Source organism: Lycorma delicatula, chromosome 4, assembly GCF_047948215.1.
Source record: "Lycorma delicatula isolate Av1 chromosome 4, ASM4794821v1, whole genome shotgun sequence".
NCBI classification, from domain to species: Eukaryota; Metazoa; Arthropoda; class Insecta; order Hemiptera; family Fulgoridae; genus Lycorma; species Lycorma delicatula.
Genome location: NC_134458.1, coordinates 58,223,079 through 58,243,185, shown reverse-complemented (window position 1 = coordinate 58,243,185; position 20,107 = coordinate 58,223,079). Strand labels below are relative to the sequence as shown.

Genomic DNA, 20,107 nt, shown 5'->3' with positions numbered 1-20,107 from the left:
GGCGTAGCTACAAATAATAAATTCGGTGAAAAAATACGTAATGCGATTTATTGATATTTTTTTCGAATTACCGGATATTTTTTCTCATTCCCGTGATTATCCGCGGGTCGATATCTAGTTTTTAAAGTAATCTTTATTTATATGCTTTTTTCCGCAATATCAGCTTTAATTGTATTGTGCTAGTTACCAACTACATTTTTTATCCTATTCCAATTCGGTTTTCGTTAAGCAGCACGCTCTTTTGGCAGAGAGGAAGATTGCGGGTATCAAATAATTTTCCTGTGAGCCGGTTGGAGGCGTTAATTACGTAATATATGTCAACACTTACAATATACAAGTCCGTGTACGGTAATAAACGTACATATAAATACGGCTGATATATTTAGAAAACGTATGGAGTTACAGTCGCCGAGTAAATTCTGTCACTTTATTTTTTTATTATTAATTATACTCGAATGGGATTATGTAGTTCGATCAGTATAACTTGTTAGCGGTTATCGGAGTTTTTATAGTAACCTCTTACCCACGATATATATAATTTTAATTTTGAGATTATAATATTAAGTTATTAATAGGTTAAAATATATTTTTTTTTTTTTATTTTTGAAATATTTTATTTATAATTCACCGCATTGAAATAAAATTATAGACCGAGCAAGATTAGTGTAGTTGTAGATTGTACATTCAGTTTTCGTTGTTCGTAATTGTATCAATAATTATAATGTAAAATATATTTTTTTAAATTAATATGTATAAAAAAAATTGCGTTTAATTGGTTTGGTTCATGCAAATAGTATTTATAACGACCATCATTATTATTGTTTTAGCTTTTTTTTTAATAATTACTGGACAAATATGCGTTAAAAAGTACATCAGTAAAAAGTAAAAAAAAAATCTATATATCAGGGTAAAGGTATTTTCGAATTTTTTTAAAATTTCGTTGATCGAAGCTGTTTGGGGAATTTTTTTTTTTTTAGTGGAACCTTAGAGGAAGAGGGAAATTTTTTTAGAGGAACCTTATAGGAAATTGTCTTCTTGTTTGACGTTGTTGGCGTCAGTGTCTAACTTTTTTGCTCTCTTGCAATTATGGAATTTAAATTTGAACCCGGTTCCAGTTGGTTGTAAGTTAGTTATCTTATTGTATTATAAAATATTATTTGTGATATTTTTTTGTATTTTTAGGGAAAATAAACTTACCGGTACTTCTGTTAGTTTTTTGTAATCACTGGCCACGCCTGTAGATAGGCTAAGGCCAAAGCATTATTAGATTTTTTCGTGAAATTAATTATTTTAAGCGAATACGCTTAAGTTTTACCTTTTTATCTGCTACCTTGAGGGTTAAAGCATAGCCAGATGCAAGATAAATAGTTTCCTGTTAAGATTAGATTTTTGTTAATGCAATCTTAAAGTAATTTTATTTATACTGCTTACTCGAGTCCGTGTGTCATGAAACATATTTTCCTACTTTTTAATAACATTTTTTTAAAAATTGAGTTGATTTACAATTTGGGATAATTTGGCGATGTATGTCTTTGTGTACATTTACATTTTGAGCTTAAGAATTGTAAATATCTAATTTCTTACTAAAATATTAGATAAACATTCGGCAGTAATGGCTTCAGGCAGTTAGGCTAACATTCGATTGTAACTCATTTTGGGTTTTTGTTGTATAAGAATGCATCTAGTTTGATTAGTAATGAATTGATTGAATCTGTGTAGATTTTGTATAACTTATGTTTATACGGTGTACAAAATTTTAATAGTTTCTTTATTTTTATGATGTAGTTTATGTTCAATGTATTTTTAATTGTCCTGCAACTTGCCCCAATAAAATTCAAATAAAATATTTTGGTAAAATTCTTTCTTGATTCTTAGATCCTGTATTTTTTTTAGCCACATGTCTGTGAATCTTTCTCTTCCTCCAGTGCGATAGTTATTAATTTTCTGTTGAATCTCTTTTAGTTGTGTTACGGTCATGCTGTGATACCAAATTTAGCCTCTGAGAAAAAGCAAAACCATCCTGTGTTACACTTTTCCCTACCTCACCTGTTTTGTACCAGCACTTTTTTCACCTAGTGAATATTTCCCTTGTTTCAAACATTTGGTGGGTATACCCTGCTTGTAACAATCCGAGTTTCTTCTCAGGATACCATTCATAGGGCTATTGTGTAATATTTATTTCCTTTTAATTTGATGAAATATCCTTGTGTACCTATGCCTTTATTTTAATTGTAATTTATTACTGGCAGATTCATATGAAAGTCTGTTAAACTGCCTTGCAGTTATTTGATATCTCTATATCTTCTTACCTCACCTGTTTGCATCTTTTTGTGTGAGCTGAAAAAAAATGTTTATGGTATGTATTGATGTAATTCATAAAGAATAATTGTAAAAGTGCATTTCCTTTTTCAATTCAGGCTAGCTAATGCTCCTTGTTCTGTCTTCAGCATAAGGAACTTCAGTCTTAATGTTGTCCGATATTATAGTTGTATATTAAAAAAAATACTGCAGGTATGTTATTGTAGTGGTGTATAAAAAAAAAAATAGGATGAGTCAAAACCCTTGTAATGTTTTGATTTAAGCTTTCTATTTAAACTAACACAAAGCATGTGGTTATATATTATGTTCTTATTGTCGCATAACATTTTAGGGATCAGTTATACTGCAGCCATTATTTTTACAGTAGAAGTTATGTTGAATGCAGAATAAATTACTTGAAATTTTACTTCATTTCCTTTCCATGTAAGGAATTCCAGTCTTCAATCAGCATTTATTTTTATTATTACATTATCATATGCTTTGAAGGTTGCCATATAAATCTGTAATATTTTTATTTATGTGGACTTTATATCTAACTTGACTGAATCAAATTCTGTACTTAAGCATTTATACTTTTTTATTTATTATTATAACTACCACATTTCCGTTCTTGTTCTTTAATTGTTTGATTCTGTTTTATTTCTATCTTACCTGGGAAGATTACCATTAAATCTAAAGTTATTATAACTAACTTCATTATGTCTAACAGGATGCATTCATGTAACCAAAAGGAAATTGCTTGCATGGTTGTTTAACTTTGTTGATTTGTAAAAAGCAGCGTAATATTGCTTTAACTATCAGCAATTTGTCCTCACTCATGTCATTTTATTTTCCTAGAGATTACTGCTATATTATTCTGACGTACTGATGTCTCATATACTGATAGATGATTCCATGTTGTGAATCATTCATGTTATCAGTAGTTGAAAATTTTTTCTATGTCCTTATCTTGTGTAAATTTAACTATTGATATTTACGTTTATAAATACCTTTATTATTAATCTCCACATCAATAAATCTGTAAGATTTGTCATCTATTTTGATGGTTTCTGTGGTTATTCAAGCTGCTTTATTTATGTCACTCTCAAAATAATGTATTGTTTTGATGTCACCATATTTAGTGACTTTTTTGTTTTTCAGCCGTGGTAATCACCCACAAGCTGGGGAGGCGACACTCTACAAACCTGCTAGACCACCAGCTGCCCCTCAAAGCCCAGCTGCTTACAGCAATTACCCTACAGCACCGCATGGCACTGCAGCACCGAATTCGATGCGCTATGCCACTTTACATCCTCAACAGTCTCCGTATGGTGCTGCTGTACCATATAGAGAAAATCCTTATACTGTGCGCAGTCCGGTGAGTAGTATTCTGTATTTTGTTTGTTCTGACACGCATGTACTAAATAATTGTTCTATTTTGTCATTAGATATTTTATAATCATAAAATCTGCAGAAGAACATTGCGGTTTTGTTTTAGTATTCTGCTGAAATTGACCTAGATTATTAAATTATTTTTTTAATGATGACTGTTAAAAAAGTTTTTACCTTGAGTGAAAACTACATTTTTATTAGGTTTATTCAGTAAATATAATACCATACGGCATTGTCGTACTGTGTGCTTAACTGTAAAAGGTTGGTAACTCTAATACTGAAAGAGCACTGAAAACAATTCATCAAAGATTTCTGTACAATAGTGATTGAGACTTTATTAATATTGCTGTACATTTGAAAGGTTTTGTAATAATGCTGTATCACATTACTGTTAAAGAAATACTTGATGAGTTTTATAAAAAAAAAAAAAAAAATTTTGTTGTATTCACATTTATTCACAATCTTATTAGTATGATTATTTTAAATCGGTATCAGTTTAATCTTCATTATTTGAATTGCATTGTAACGTTCTTTTTTCCTGTACTGTGTTTTGTTTGAACTTTTGTTTAAATGAAGAATTTTATTTTGTGATGTACACATGGCTATCAGAGGAACAAAAACGTTCTTTTCAGTTTATTTTTATTTGCTTGTTTGAAAATTTCTTTATTAATTCTCTAATTGATAATTTTGGGCTTTTTTCATGAATTACACTAAATTTAATTTCTGGCATCTATTGTACAGAGTTATCAGTAAATTGTATGTTTGTCATGTTGTAATTAATTTCCAATTAGTATTTACTTGGTAGCATAGTATTTCTGTTTTAGGGGAATAGGTGATGAAAGTGTTGGTGTTAGTATGTTCCTTACATATTGTTAAATTTTAGTTTTGTTAAGTTTATTTAGGTTTTATATTGTTTATTGGTTTTTGTACATCCTGTTGAGTTTTGGTATTAAGAACAGATATGTGATCTGCTACGAAATAATTTCTTCCTTTAGGTTATTTACTCTGTGTGCTTGTGCCAATTGAATTAGTTTTTCAGGTTATTGACCGGGAGCGGGAAAGAGATAGAGAAAGAGAGCGTGATCGACCGGGTGTTGAATATGTACCGACAACACAGATGCGTCCACGCATCTCTTTGCTACCTTCAACCACTGAATATCTTACGGCCGCATTACCAAGAAATAGAATTCAACAGTAAGTATTGTGTGTTATAATCTTAAAGATAAGTTTTAGTGAACATATGGAGTTTGATAAGAAAAGAGATAATAAACTGGAAGAAATGAATTTATAATGTGCAGAGTAGTTTGTTGGTTTCCGCCCTTATTTAGTGCCATTACTTAGTCGGTCTAATATAGATACAACAGATAACATTCATACTTTTGCAGTGAAAACAATATATACAGCATTATATATGTTAAGGAAAGCTTGGAATGAGTTGGCAATGTCTATTGTTAAAAAAGAAGGATAGTTTACAGGAAAATAGGTTCTAAGACAACTATTATGTTCATAAATGAAGTCGATAATGAAATTATTTGCTGGAATGCTACTGATGTTGAGCTGATAGTAGCTGCTTTGTTGACTGATGATGACATTTCTATTGGAGTTGCAAATGAAGAAACTCAAAATGCTGAAGATAATTATGATGAAACAGAAATTTCAATAGCAGCACTGACCTCAAAGGAAGTGCATACTACAACATTTGTGTTTCTTTGCAGTTCATGTAGAATTCTGGTAAATTTAGAAAACCAATAAATCCAGTTGGGATCTGAATAGAAAATAATGTTTGTCTTCAAAATAACTTTATTCAGATGTAATCTAGTAGATCATAAGATTAGAATAATTGAATTGCAACTCTCATTACAAGTTTATTATGAAAAATTAACTACAGTTAAAATTATTTTATGCTCATTGTAAAAAATAGTATTAGTGCAAAAAATTCCTCCAAGAAAATAAAAAGTAAAAGTGAATTAAAAGTAGTAAAAAATTTGTTGTGATTATTGTACTTTGCTACACAATATAATTCAAGGTAGTGGTGATTGTATAACCTCTTTTAAGTGTTCATAAACTATTATTTAGGTGTACATTAAGGTAATAAAATTATTATGCATTCATATTGCAATGCTTTAAAACAGTAAATAAAAATTTACACTATTGATCTATGCTAATTATACTAGTAGAAAAAAATTCCTGTAGTTGTAAAACCAATTAAAAAAAAATTGGTAAAATAAAAAAATTAATGTACACCTAAATAATAGTTTATGAACACCTAAAATAAAAGAGGTTGTACCATAAATTACTGTTTTAAAACATTTTAATATGAATGTATAATAATTTTATTTCATCAGTGCACCAAAATATTGGTGTGGTGAATAGCTACAAAAACGGCACTCATCGAAGAAGTACTTTTATTTTTACTGGACTGACCTGATTATTTTCCAGATAAGTTATGTGAACCTTTGGAATCTTCTTTATTATTTGGGTCCCAACTGATGTCTTTATGAATTTGATTCTAGTTAAAGTATGAAAACTGTTAGATGTAATAATCACACACTGAATCTAAATTTTAAATACTGACTGTAGTGACACATCTTTATTTTGTTTATTCTGGTTAAATATGTACGTGTGTCAATGAAACAATAGTGGGGTTTTAAATGCTTATAGCTTCGCAATAAAGCATTGTAGAGAGATGAACTCTACGTTAAATGAAAGAGAAACACTCCAAGTTTCTTGCCTGTTCTGTTCAGTAGATTTTGAGTTGTGCTCCCTTAGTTACCCTGCAGACATTAAGATCATATTCAGTCTCTTGCCATACATGGCAGAGAACAACTAGCGTGATAGAAGAAACAGTTTCAGTGATCCTTTCTCTTTTAAATGGTCCAGATTTGAACTTCAATGGAATACATTTGTGTTTTTACATAAAAAATAGAAAAGGTATGGAGAAAGTGAGGGGCAGGTAATTCACCCTTCTCGTCTGACCCATTGCTGAGATGTTTCGTTAAGAAAATCCCGCACAATTGTGAGAAAATGTGTTTTCTCTGTCTAAATGAAAAATGGAACTCTGGAATTTGGGCTGCTGCATACTTTTCTAACAGAGGGAAGATGTGCCCTGTTATTGGTTTTTTAGCAGAAAAAAAAGAGCCATTAACTATTTCATCAGATAGCGCACCACACATTCACTTTTCCACTGTCATGCTGATGTTCAATTATGGAATGTGAAGGTTTAGTACCCCCATATATGAACATTATGCCGATGTACTCATCCAGAAATGTGAAACATTGCTTCATAACAAACTTGTTTAAAAAATCATCATGCTGCTCTAACCTATCCAGAATTCCTACAGCAAAATCAAATTGTTTCACTTTGTCCTGTGGATAAAGTTATTGTAACACCTAAATTTTGTACACAGTGAAACGTAACCGTCTTTTTAACACCATTGTGAACAGTTGTATTAGGAATGCCCAACCATCTAGAACACTTCCGCATAGATTTCTTCAAGCTATGCAAGAAATCTGTTTGCACTGTTTCAGTCGTTTCATCAGACACTGATGGCTGTCCTGGACGTATTTGCTTCATTTGGCTGCATGTTTCTTTGAGTGGTTTGCCCTATTGCCAAATGCTGTTTTCATATAGGGGAGTCTTCATTGTTATAGACAACAGTATTCATGCCAAACACATGTAACTGACTTAAACATAGCAAGACACAACACACATTAAATCTTCCTCTGTGCACCAAAAACATGATGACTAACGTGCATGTGCTGCTTGTGTGTACTAGAAACACAACATGCATGCACTAGCTTTTGCACACATAAGCATGGGAATATTTCTCTTTCGTTTAACATACATCTCATCTCTACAGTGCTTTATTTTGAAACTATAACCATTTAAAACCCCACTATTATTTTTTGAACACCTGTATAGGGATACCTTTGGCAACACTGTATGGTGTTATAAATTTAATTCATAATTAATTTTATTTTAATTATTTCTTTTTTAATAGAGATATAAAGAGGTTGTTGTATCTACTTCTCCCTCTTGACTTTTGAAAAATCTATACGCTTCATTCCAAAAATTAATGCAGTTTTGTGACCCTAATGTGATTCACTTTCTCCTTTCAAACAATTTTGTGACTTCCTATCAAATTTAGTTTTGGTTGCTTGCTTCTTGATCACATAGTTGACCAAGTAATTTGTTAATGGTTTATGCGAAGTAATATTTAAAAGAAAATGTCTTTAAAAAAGTATAGCAAGATACCAACCTTTCTGATTTGATTTTGAGTTTTATGGAACATCAAGTCCTACTGTAACCTTAATACTATTTTAAATTGTTAACTTCATTGAAATATGGTTACAAAAAAGTAAGATGTGGTAACAAATGAAGTCCCGTTTTTAGATTTATTTCTGCATTGACTAAAATTATTGTCATTTATTCCTACAGAAACAGTAGTTATAAAATTAATAAATATTAAAATAAGTGACTGCAATTATTTTATTTTGCCTTCTGAGGCATATTCTAAGGCTTTGGTCTTATGCTTTAGTGTTAGTCTCTGGTTAAAGAGCTTCTTATTGATAACATTTTAATCATAAACAGCAGCACTGGCTGCTTCAAATCACTAGAAAAACAAACTGAACTTGCATTTTCGAAGTATAAAAATTTGTAGTATGTAATTATTTGATAAATTGCACAACTTTTACAGTTATGTGTAGGACAGATGAACATTTATTTTATGAACGTGTAGTATCCTTTTCAATTTTTGGCCAGAAGTGGACTTAGTGGTTGAAGCGGTTAGAAGTGGTCTGGTAATGAATTCCTTCTACTGTTGTAAATTGCTGTTTGAAATTATAAAAGTGTTTTCAAATGAAATTGTAGAAAAAAATTTTTTTTATATATAAAGATACGGGTGCCATGAACTCTTGTTCAATAGTAGTTTAATATTTTGTAAGCAGTTGTGGAACATATGTGCTATCGCTATTGAGCAGAGATGTTAGATTTGCTGCTTACCTTACTTGCCACCATAATTTGGCTTTATTGTTGTCATATTTCAAAGAATTCCTTAATCTTCCCAGTATTATAAGAGTTATAAAATGAATTCTTTATAGAATAGGATCACCTCTTTAAATCTCTGGGTCAGTTTTCCTTTAGTTTCAGGCTTATTCATAATATTCACAAAATCTGTAGTATAATAAAAAAATAGCTTGCTTTAAAACAGTGAGTATGTTTTGTGCTTTAAAATTCTGAAAAATTAAAAGAAAGCCGTTAAACATGTATATTTATGAGAACATTTAACAACAATTTGTACTACGTGTAAATCTGTAACTGAATCAGCATTTAAATGTTTAAACTTTCATTATTAGTAGTTATAAAGAAATATGTAAAAATAATTAATTATTTGTATATGAAAGAAAAAAAAAAGATAAAATGTTATGAAAAATTATCTTCATTAAAAAAAAAGTAGTCTTGCTTTGATTAGTCCAATCAGAATATTAGAGGTTAGCTTACAAGGTGCTGTATTCCAGTGCCTCTCAAACTATGATTTATTGTGACCCTCTTATCGAAATAAATTGTTTCTGGTAACCTGCTGAGAGTACTATAGTCCTGGATATTTCACAGCAATTACAAAAACTGTTATTCCTTTACAGATTTCTTACAAAGACTGTAGTTATGGTAATAATGCTAATGATAAAAAATACCTTAACTTCATTGTCTTTTTATCATAAGAAAAAATGTAACATTAGCATACACGAATAAATAGATTGCATAACTAGCATGGTTAATGAGTAGGATGATGTTTACATACCACTGTATCTCTCTTATGACTGCTAACTTTACCATTGGCTACTGGAAAATTAGCATTCTAAATCTTGAGATGATAAGATATAAACTTCATTAAATGATTCTTGGCTAGATTAGTTAGGTTTTTATATTTTTGGAACCGGGGTTTTTTTTAATTGAATCTTTTGTCACGCATTCAAATTTTTGTGACCCACTGTTTGGGAATTGCTGCTCCATACTTTTGATTCAGGTAAAGAGTTAAAGTTTCTTTTGACTATACTGAAAGCTAACTTTTTTCTCATGGCACAGTAAAACGGTCCTCTTTGAATGGTGTGTCCAATGGAAAATTTAGTATAGATGGTTGTACAGACAGTATTGCAAGCTGACCTTTTTTACTGCTTGGGTCATCATGTTGACCAAACAAAAACTATTCTTTTAAATTGATTTATTATTACTGACTATTATTTCAGCAGTTAAATGTGCATTTGCAGATTTTTATTTTGCGTAATTGTTTCTAGAGAATTCTTGTAGACATATTCATTTAACCATTATCCCAGCTGATTATTAGTAACTAATATAATGTTTGGTAAGTTGAGGATTGTAATTTTTCATTGTTATTTTTTATTATTTCAACTTTTAATGTGAAATTTTTTCTTGTCATAGAAGATTTATTTTGATTATTATTAGTCAAGGGGGTAGATCCTAAATCAGGTAAGTTGTTCTCTTATAAATTTTTTCTTTTATTGATGTTTCATTTATTTGCTTAAAACGTTGTCCCATCAATGTACTTTGTCATCGGTTTAATCATCAACCAAATTGGATAGGACATAAAACATATGATTTTTATTTCATTTAAGAAACATTTTTGCTAATTTTTAAGAATTGTATTCGTGTTGCAGTCACCTTATTCGCAAATATTTGTTCATCTGAACCAAAGTTGTATTTGATCATATCTTTATGTATTTCATTTATTAAATATTGTTTAAATTTATTCAGATTTGTTTTATTGCCTCTAAGTAGTAATTATATTAATTTCCTTAGTTTTAATTATTATTATTATTATTAATACTAAAAATATTTTAGGCTGTCATAAAAAAATAAGATGTTGGCAGTCTATAGTGTTATCAGCTTCTGGAAAGGAATTTGTAAAATAAATTATTATGATCTTAGTTTATTTAATTACATTGCTTATTTACTATAAGTAGTTATTATTACATTATGGGATTCTGTTCAAAGAGAAACATCAAATTTAATACCAATTTCATTAATGATAATTTTGATGGTTCATTAATTAAATGAAGTAATGTTGGAGATGAACAAACTGTGATGACCTTTGTTATTACTGTTAGTTCTGTTGGTTTCTTTTGGTTTGAGCCAGATTACAAAAACATTGTTTTTGATCATTTAGTACAAATTCTGTTATTGTAGTGCAATAATCGAGTACAATCCCTGATTTCATAACTGTATTGTATTTTTGTATAGACATAACATGTCTTTTATGAACCATCTTGTTGGTTGAGCTAATTTTAGATTTATTAAAATAAATTTAAATGCACATGTAAGCAGATGTAATTTTATGTTTTGTTGAAATTTTGTTCTGTCTAAATCATGATCTGTTTTTAAATTAAATGACATCATAAAAATTACGATATTGTTTAATCATGTGATTAAATGATGTGTTTTAAGAAACAGTCATATAATCATAATATGACTGATTTAAATAAGAGTTTCTGTAAATATTTTATTATTTTTTAATATACATGTTTTGTGTCCCCTTTTTGTATTTCAGAGCAGAACCATACAGAGATTTGGTAGTGCAACCTAACACACCAGTCCAATTAGAACTTGGACCTCCTATCAAAAAAATTCGCCTTGGAGAAGCTAAATCTGACCTGCAGCAACCTTTGCGTATCGAAACGCATCACGTTAGTAGTAACCTGAATTATAATCATAGTAATGTTACTAATTCAACTGATAATTATCAAAACCTCAGTAATATTGGCGTTCTTGATTTAACTTTTAGATCATCTAATTATCAACAGACATCTAATTATCAACAGACACTAAATAACTTTGATGACAAAACTATAAGTGATGCCTTTAATGGTATTTATCATTCATTTGATGATTTAAATTTATCCTTTAAAAACAACTTTGATGATATGTCAAACCAAAGCTTTACAGATCTTGCTCACATCAATGAAAGTCGCATCATCAAACATAATCACAATGTGTTAATTGATCTATCCAGTAATGAAAGTAATGATATTCAAAGGTCGGGAACTAGCTCGCCCCAAAACATGCACCGGTCTCTGCGATTTGACCGTGATTCTATCGGTGGTTCAAATCATACTGCTGTTCATGAGAATGACAGGCAGCTCCAAGAAATGGTATACTCACATACTGGTTTTAATCAGAATGTGCAGTGTTCTGTTTCAAACCGAAATCATAAGTTAATCAACTTAAAGGAAAATTACAGCTCATACCGGAATATTGATAATTCACGTTTGGATTTAGATGAGAATCTTCAGCAGCTTGTGCACAGCAATGTTTATCATATCCCAAATGTAAATCCTGATGGTGTTAGTAATGACTTAATCAGTGTATCAGAAAATGACAGTTCACACCAGAGGGTGTATGATTCACATGAGAATCTTCAGCAGCTTGTGGGCAGCAATGTTTATCATATCCCGAATGTAAATCCTGATGGTGTTAGTAATGACTTAATCAGTGTATCAGAAAATGACAGTTCACACCAGAGGGTGTATGATTCACATGAGAATCTTCAGCAGCTTGTGGGCAGCAATGTTTATCATATCCCGAATGTAAATCCTGATGGTGTTAGTAATGACTTAATCAGTGTATCAGAAAATGACAGTTCACACCAGAGGGTGTATGATTCACATGCTTATTTAAATCATTCTTTACTCACAAATACTGATCCTGCAGGAATCCCTGTCTGTAATAATGGTAATAATTTTACTAATACCTCAAAAAATTGCAATCCCTGCCAGAGAAAATACACTTCAGGCTTTGATGTACCTCAGAATTTTGTGCCTCCTGTACACAACATTTACCCACTTGTTTGTAAGGATAAACCAGATATAAATTATTCTGTTGCCGCACATTATGATCATAGTGATAGTCACAGCAGTGGATGTACTGCTGCAATTGAAGACTCATTATGTCTTCCTGATAACGGTACTGAAAGTTTGGGTCTACCTTTGCATGCTGATGTTCACACTATCGGAAACACTGTCACTCAGATACCAGGTGGTGTCACTAGTTCACATGGTAATTATCATCAAAATTGTGATAACTTAGTCAGTGCTCCGACGCAAAGCTGGCATGATGTGCCTCAGTGTATTTATAACTGCCCTCCACCGCCTTTATATAACCACCCTCCACCGCCTTTATATAACCACCCTCCACCGCCTCTATATAACTGCCCTCCACCGCCTCTATATAACCGCCCACCACCACCTCTCTTTAACTGCCCTCCACCGCTGCCTCTGTATAACCGCCATTCTAATGTTATTTCTAATCAGGTTTATAATTACAACCATTCACCATATAATAATATTCTTCCTCAGAGGACTTACAACCATACTAGGCGTCTTACTAAGCAGACTCGCTATGGCATTCGTAAACGTGTTTCTCATCAAACATATAGATGTAGCACTTTACTTTCTCGCTGTAAACGTGCTTCTCATCAGAAATATAAACGTGGCACTTCTTCAGTTCCTCATTGGATTAGTAAAGTTGTTTCTCGACTGATTCCCGATCATGATATTAATAATAATATATCTCATAATTTTGATGTTCATGGTAATAATGATCCTGCTGTTCAACTGCCAGATAATGAGATTATTGATGAGAATTTTAGTTCAGTTCAAAATCAGAATCGTAAAAGCTTATTTGACGGTCATGTACACCGTTGTCATGCATCTTGGCAGAGTTTTTCTCGTTGTGGTGGTAGGCCTATTTCTGTTCGTAATGATATCTTTCAGAGAAGGGAACATAACAATACGACTGTTGATTTGACTCAAACCTGGCACTGTCCTCAACAAACTGATACTGCCAGCGTTAGTAATTCTGATATTGCCAATAATGAGATACAAAATATACGTGAGTATTAATTAATGCCAGAATATTAATGATCTGCTGTTCATCTAATCTATTGTTTTGTTTAGAAATACATACTTTGTGTTTAATATTCCATTTCCATTATTATTTTTGTATTTTTTTTTACCATTCAGTTCAACTAAGCTTATAAAATGGATAACAATAAAATTTATTATCGCAGTCGATTTATTTATTATAATTTTTTGGTGGTTTTTGATAGATTTTCATATCTGTGAGTAGAAAATGTTATCCTTAAGAAAGAAAAAAAATTATACAGGTTAAAAACAAAACGAATAAATTTAGTACAAAATAAAACAAATTATTTATTTACTACTCATAAATAAATAATCTTGGTAAGTTTACCTTATCCAACTTTTCTATAACCAAACATGGTGTAATAAACAGCTTTAAAAACAATAATATTACCAAATACAGAAATAAATCTTGCAACTAATGAGAGGTGGTGTTTGTAATTCTTGGCATAATTTAGCCAGAGAAGCTTATCATCATGTATAGTGTATCCTTTCTACAGCCTTCAAAATTGTAAGTGCCTGCGCGATCAAAATTTTGGTTAGCGATGAGTTATTCAGTTACTCATTTATTAGCTGAAGGATTTTAGAGATATCTTGTAATTCTAAGTTTGTAATTGTTTTTGTTTAGTGTTAGTCATTTTACAGGGTTTTTCTTAATTTTAGATTATTATAAATATTAGAAGATCTATTGATAATTTAAAATAAATAAATTTTTTCTTAGTCTGTATCATGCTTCAATTTGGTCATATACTGATGTTGATTTTTGTTTTAATGTTGCAGATCTTTTTTCTCTGAAATAAGCTTAGGTGTATGTTTTTGAATTTCCATTTTTGTTAAAAATTAGTTGGTAATTGTTTATGCTTAATGTTGAAAATATGCAAATTACTGTTTTATCAGTAAAAATTCAACTAATTAAAAAATTTATTTTGCTAGCTCGTATTTGTTTATCTGTTATTTTTTAGTTTATTATTGTAATTTCTTTTTCTGCATCTCAACTGAAATTCTTATAAAATTTGTTTACTGAAAAACATGTTTATTTAATGACTTGTACTTTTTATGTCAATAGATAAGAAATAAATAGCGTTATGCAATTTTGCCCTTTTAATAACCGGATTCATTGAAAATATTTTGTGCAGTTGACGCTGGTATTTCAAGAAATTCTCATTTGATTATAAATTTTGAGAAAATGACAAAAAAGTAATAGAAAGATAAAAGCATCACAACTTGTAAACAGCATGTCAGCATGCAGTCTAATATTATACTTATTTGATTCAAGTATTTTAAGTGTATTCAGTACAGTCGTGCACACTGTTTAACACTTGATCAATTTTTGTATGTTTCATTAAATATTAAATTATTTTAAAGACATAACTTCTTCTTCTGTAGTATTATTGGTGATGGAGGTCAAAGGTGTACATCGATCTCTATTGATTACCATATCTCATACAGGTTCAGTTATGTTTGCGCAGTCCCCTCATTTCTCGTAGGTCTTCCTTACTTCTTTTTACAGTTATAAGTAAACCAGCTTTTTTTAAATTTTTAATTTTTTTCTAAAAGTGATTTAATGTTACATTTTTGAAAGTAAAAACTTGTTGAGGGTGAGGGATTTTGCTTGAATGGTCTTTTTCTGTGGTCATTTTAAAAATCATCAAAGTATTGATATTTACAATGGTAAAGTGGTGGGAGATTCCTTTCTTCTAAATTTCTCAGAAGATATACAAATTTGTATTGGTGATAAGTGTTACTAAAATATAACATTTATTAATTTTTTAAAATTATCTTTGTTACGTTAACATTTCATAATTTGTAAAAAAATATATTTAATATTGTAACATTTAATTAAGAGCCTAATAAGAACTACTGTAGTATGGCTATGTTTTTATCTGTTTATAAAATTAGTACTTTAAATATGAGTTATTTTATTTATCTTATTTTTGTTGAATAAAACATAACTTATTCTAATTTAAGAAAACACCTTTGTAGCAACACATATGTTAATTCTGTTTGAATTCAGAAGAAATTTCATTTAACTATTCCAAAGTGAAACTTAAAGATGATAATAAATAATATTATTTATTTTAATTCTATGACCTTATTGGAGCACTTTAATTAATCTGTTTTTGGTCATCTTCTTCGATGAGCGCACTGTTCTGTCCTTTTAAATTTCTCAGTACCTCTTCAAATCCTTATGATCTCTTTCTTCTTTTCTCATCTGTGAATATCCTTTTCATTGAGTGTCGTTTATTTTATGGCCTAAATCATATTCTCTTGTCCTGTAGTGTCTTGATGTTTTCTGTCTTTTTTGTTGTTGTAAATCTTCCAGTCATTCCCAGTTCCTCCATATCCACTTATTTCCTTGATCCATTCTAATTAGTATTAGTAATAGCAATATTATTGTGTTTAAATAATGCGTTGATAGACTTTTGTTTATATCTATTTTTATTTATGTTTCGTCTGTCCTTTTAATAAAACTGACCAAAGAAAAATCTCAATAGTTTCTATTTTGTTACAATGTTTTTTTTTTTTATTTTGTAGTCTGTAGATATTTTGTATTATTACTAATTTGTAGTTTCTATTTCTTTACTTTGAATCCTAGTATTTTTATTTTGTTAGCTGGGGTAAGTATTGCATTAAAATTTAGGATTTATTTAAAATTCATGGTATTTATTTCATTTGATTTTATACTGTAAATTGAATTCATAACTATACTGTACTTAATGGTACTAATTTCATATTGTTTTATATCTTAAGAATTCTATATTATGTTACTAGCTTGATAGTTTTGTGTGTGTGTATGTGTGTGTTTTCATCTGTAAACACCTTAATTTTTGTAAAGTAGTTTTTAAACTTATTGAATTCTTTTTTGATGAAGTAACATCAAGAGGGATTTTTAAATAAACACCTATAATAGAGTTATAATTGCACTATAACATATTTATTTTTGTTTATATGTATTTGTGTTAGTGATTAGTATATAAACTAACATGCTAATGAAAAAACCTTAATTTTTAAAAAAATTATTTTTTGATATTTTGTTATTACATTACGTGTTTTATTGTTAGTATAATAACGTAAAAGAAGGCAACCTTTTTTTTCAACTAAAAACCAAAGAATTCACCATGTTCCTGGTTTTAACTTATAATTAAAAATATATGTATATATAAAGAATGTGTGTGTAATAGGTCTTTAAATAACAGAGTGATTAATGGCTGTGGAAGTTTGTTCCTCATTTTAGTGATTTTCTATTAGTACAAAAAAAAATTCATTCAGACTTTTAGATTTTAAAAATCTATACCTTTTTAAATGTTTTTGTAGATAATAATCTCCTCCTTTTTGACAAAGGAATTATTTAAAAAGTTTATTTTTATGTTAAAATGTTAAATGTTTATTATTTTTTTCTGTATTTCGTACATGTACCAGGGACATTCAATAATTAAAGAAACAAATTGATGTAGAAAAAACTGTATTTTTGCAAAATGAGACTTACTACTTCTCAACATAATTCCTACCAGTATTAATACACTTGTCCCAATGATGAACTAGTATTTTTATACCTGATGCAAAGAAGTCTTTTGTTGTTGTTTGAGCCACTTTCCCACAAATTTTTTGACCTCCTCATTACTGAACTTTTTGCCACGTAATGCCTCCTTGAGCGGACCAAACAAATGATAATCTGAGGTAGCCAAATCTAGATTGTAGGGAGGATATGGTAGTATCTCCCAACCCATCTTTCCGATGGTTTCTTGGGTCAGCTGGATGGTGTGAGGCGAACATTGTTGTATAGCAATATCACACCTTTTCTTTGAGATTCGCAACATTTTTCTCTCATTGCTGACTTTACTTTTTTCATCAGCATGTCTGAGTAGTAGAAACTGTTTATCGTACGGTGATTTTCCAAATAAAAGACAACACTTTGGGCACCCCAAAAGACGGTCAACATGACTTCCTGCTGATGCTTGCATTCTGAATTTCTTTCTGACAGGTGAGCTGGTGTGCTTCCATTTCATGCTTTTTCTTTTGGACTCTGGTACAAAATGTTGAACCCAAATTTCATCACATGTTAAAATCTTATTTAGAAAAGGGTTATTTTCCCTTTCGTAGCGTTCTTTCAAGTCTGTACGCACTTTGAGTCTTGTTTCCTTGTGTTGTTGCATTAACTCTTTCGGGACCCACCTTGCACTTGTTTTGCTGTACTTGAGCTTGTTACTGATAACGTTATGAACTGTGCCATCACTTACTGCAACTGTTTCTGCTATGTGCACAACTGTAATATGTCAGTCTTTACGACTAATGTTGTCAATGCGGGTTTCAAGCAAAGGACTTGACACTTCAAACTGGCCAGGACATTGCTCGTCAGTCACTGTGGTTAGACTGTTTTTGAACTGTTCTACTTACTTATAAAATTTCTGCGGTTCATACAACTTTCACCATACTGTAAAATCATTCGAGAAAAGATTTTAGCCAGTTTTTCACCTTCAGAAAGCAAAAAACGGATCACTGAACATTGTTCAGCTAATGTGGAATCCAAGCAAATCATTGTGGAAATGATTGTTAAATGTAATAATGAGGTTACATACAAAACAATTTTTATCCATCAGCTGTTAGCACATCCCTGTGATGCCAACCTAAAGTCATGAAAGTACAGAACTCTTACAAACCGTTTCATTTCTACATCAATTTGTCTCTTTAGTTATTGAATGCCCCTGTATAATATATATATATATATATATATATATATATATATAGATAGATAAATAGATAAATATATATGTGTGTGTGTATATATATATATTTTTTTTATTATTTTTATTTACTAGTTAGATGAATGAGTATACAAAATTTAAAAGTGCATTTATGTAGTTATTAAAAATACATTTTCAATTAAATTTTATCTAAAGGTATTTTTTAAAGTAGATAGTTGGTTGATAAAGCATTTAACCCGTTGATATTTGATTCCCTTGCCTTTCAACACAGCATAATCAAACAACTTCCTCTTTGGTTATATAATCCTTTTTGCCTGTCCTGAAAAAAAATTACATCATTACTTTTATTCCAGTTGTATACTTTTCTTAACCTACTGTTATTTATGTAAGTGAAATAATATGCTTTAAAATAATTTGGGAAAATTATTTCTTTTTATTTTCAATCTTGTTACAAACCAGCTAGAATATTTGTACGATACATTTCATCATAACATTTTTTGTCTTAATAAATTTAATTTTATTAAAGTTTTATTATTTAGGTAATTAATACTGTACTTGAACAGGTGTGGTTATATTTTACTTATGTATATCTAACTGCTAAATGCTGGGTATAAAAAAGTTTACAGTTTTGTAAAATAAAAAACGTACATTTATGTAAAAGTTGAGAAATTCATTCACAGTCTGAAAGCCTACAAGTCAGAAATAGATTATCTTACAGGTATTTGGTATTTAAATTATTATTGGGTAAATATGTAATACCAATGCATATAATGCCAAGATTTGTAACCTATCTTTTCTTTTGCTCCCAAAGTGTAACACTTGTAATTATATGCTGTGACTTATATCCCTCCTAAAGCGGGTTATGTGCTTTATGGGTAGTAAAGCTGATAAGGTATTATTGTAAATGTTCTATAGATTAATGGTCAGTTATTTATTGGAGAAATGAAAAATGTCAGTTAGCAATAATCTATAAATATTTGTGTAAGTTATTTTAAAAAAAATATATTTTTGCTCTTATTATTTCAACATATTGTAAAGAAAGGAATAATTAAGAAATCAGTTATAATGAGATATCAGTTAACAAGGAATTTTTGTTATCTTTCTGTTAAAGGTTGGTATAATTCAGAGGTATTAGTTTATGGTTTAAAAGAAAAGAAATCTATATTTTTATTACAGTTAAAATAATAGTGACAGTGGTGGTTAGAAAAAAGCAGCAACTTGTTAACACTATTGTCATGGTTATTGGTGTAAAAGTATGAAACTGGTAAGGAAACGTTCATTTGTGTAGATACCTTGTTGATGTTTACATGTTAAGTCTTGATCTGAGGATGAAAAAATGGGCTTGTCTCTTGAGGCTCATTGTAACTGATTTCACTTACATATTTCAACCTAAAAGTATACATTTAAGTTAATATAGATTTCAACCTAATATATTAAAATTATCTTGTCGATAACTATTTTCTGTTTCAACTCATGTAATTTTTCAGTTTTGTACACTCAAAATTTAGAAATATTCTTTTTATTTGTAGTTCAACTAAGTTGTGTCAAAATATTAATGGTTCATGTTGAACACGTGTTCATAGTACATTGTTGATGTCTTCAATTTCCAGAGAGCTGCAGTTGCTGTTTGGTTCGGTTGCTGTTTGTACTTTAAATTTTGTTTATTTTTCTACAAGTCATTTTGTAAAATTATTATAAATGTTGTTCATTATTGTTTACTTTAAGGTAATAAGTAGCTACCAGACATCTAGATTTATTGAAATTATAAAATAAAATTATAAAAT

General features: G+C 29.9%; 1 protein-coding gene across 3 annotated transcripts in view; it reads left to right on the top strand.

The window, feature by feature from the left end:
* The window catches only part of Smr (nuclear receptor corepressor smrter), a 336,086-nt gene that overhangs the window by 143,734 nt on the left and 172,245 nt on the right, over positions 1-20,107 (top strand). For all 3 annotated transcript variants that reach the window (XM_075363021.1, XM_075363020.1, XM_075363022.1), the window contains 3 exons: positions 3,460-3,676; positions 4,730-4,884; positions 11,253-11,388. In XM_075363021.1, coding sequence (XP_075219136.1) covers positions 3,460-3,676; positions 4,730-4,884; positions 11,253-11,388 — 508 coding nt within the window. The remainder of the gene's footprint in view (positions 1-3,459; positions 3,677-4,729; positions 4,885-11,252; positions 11,389-20,107) is intronic.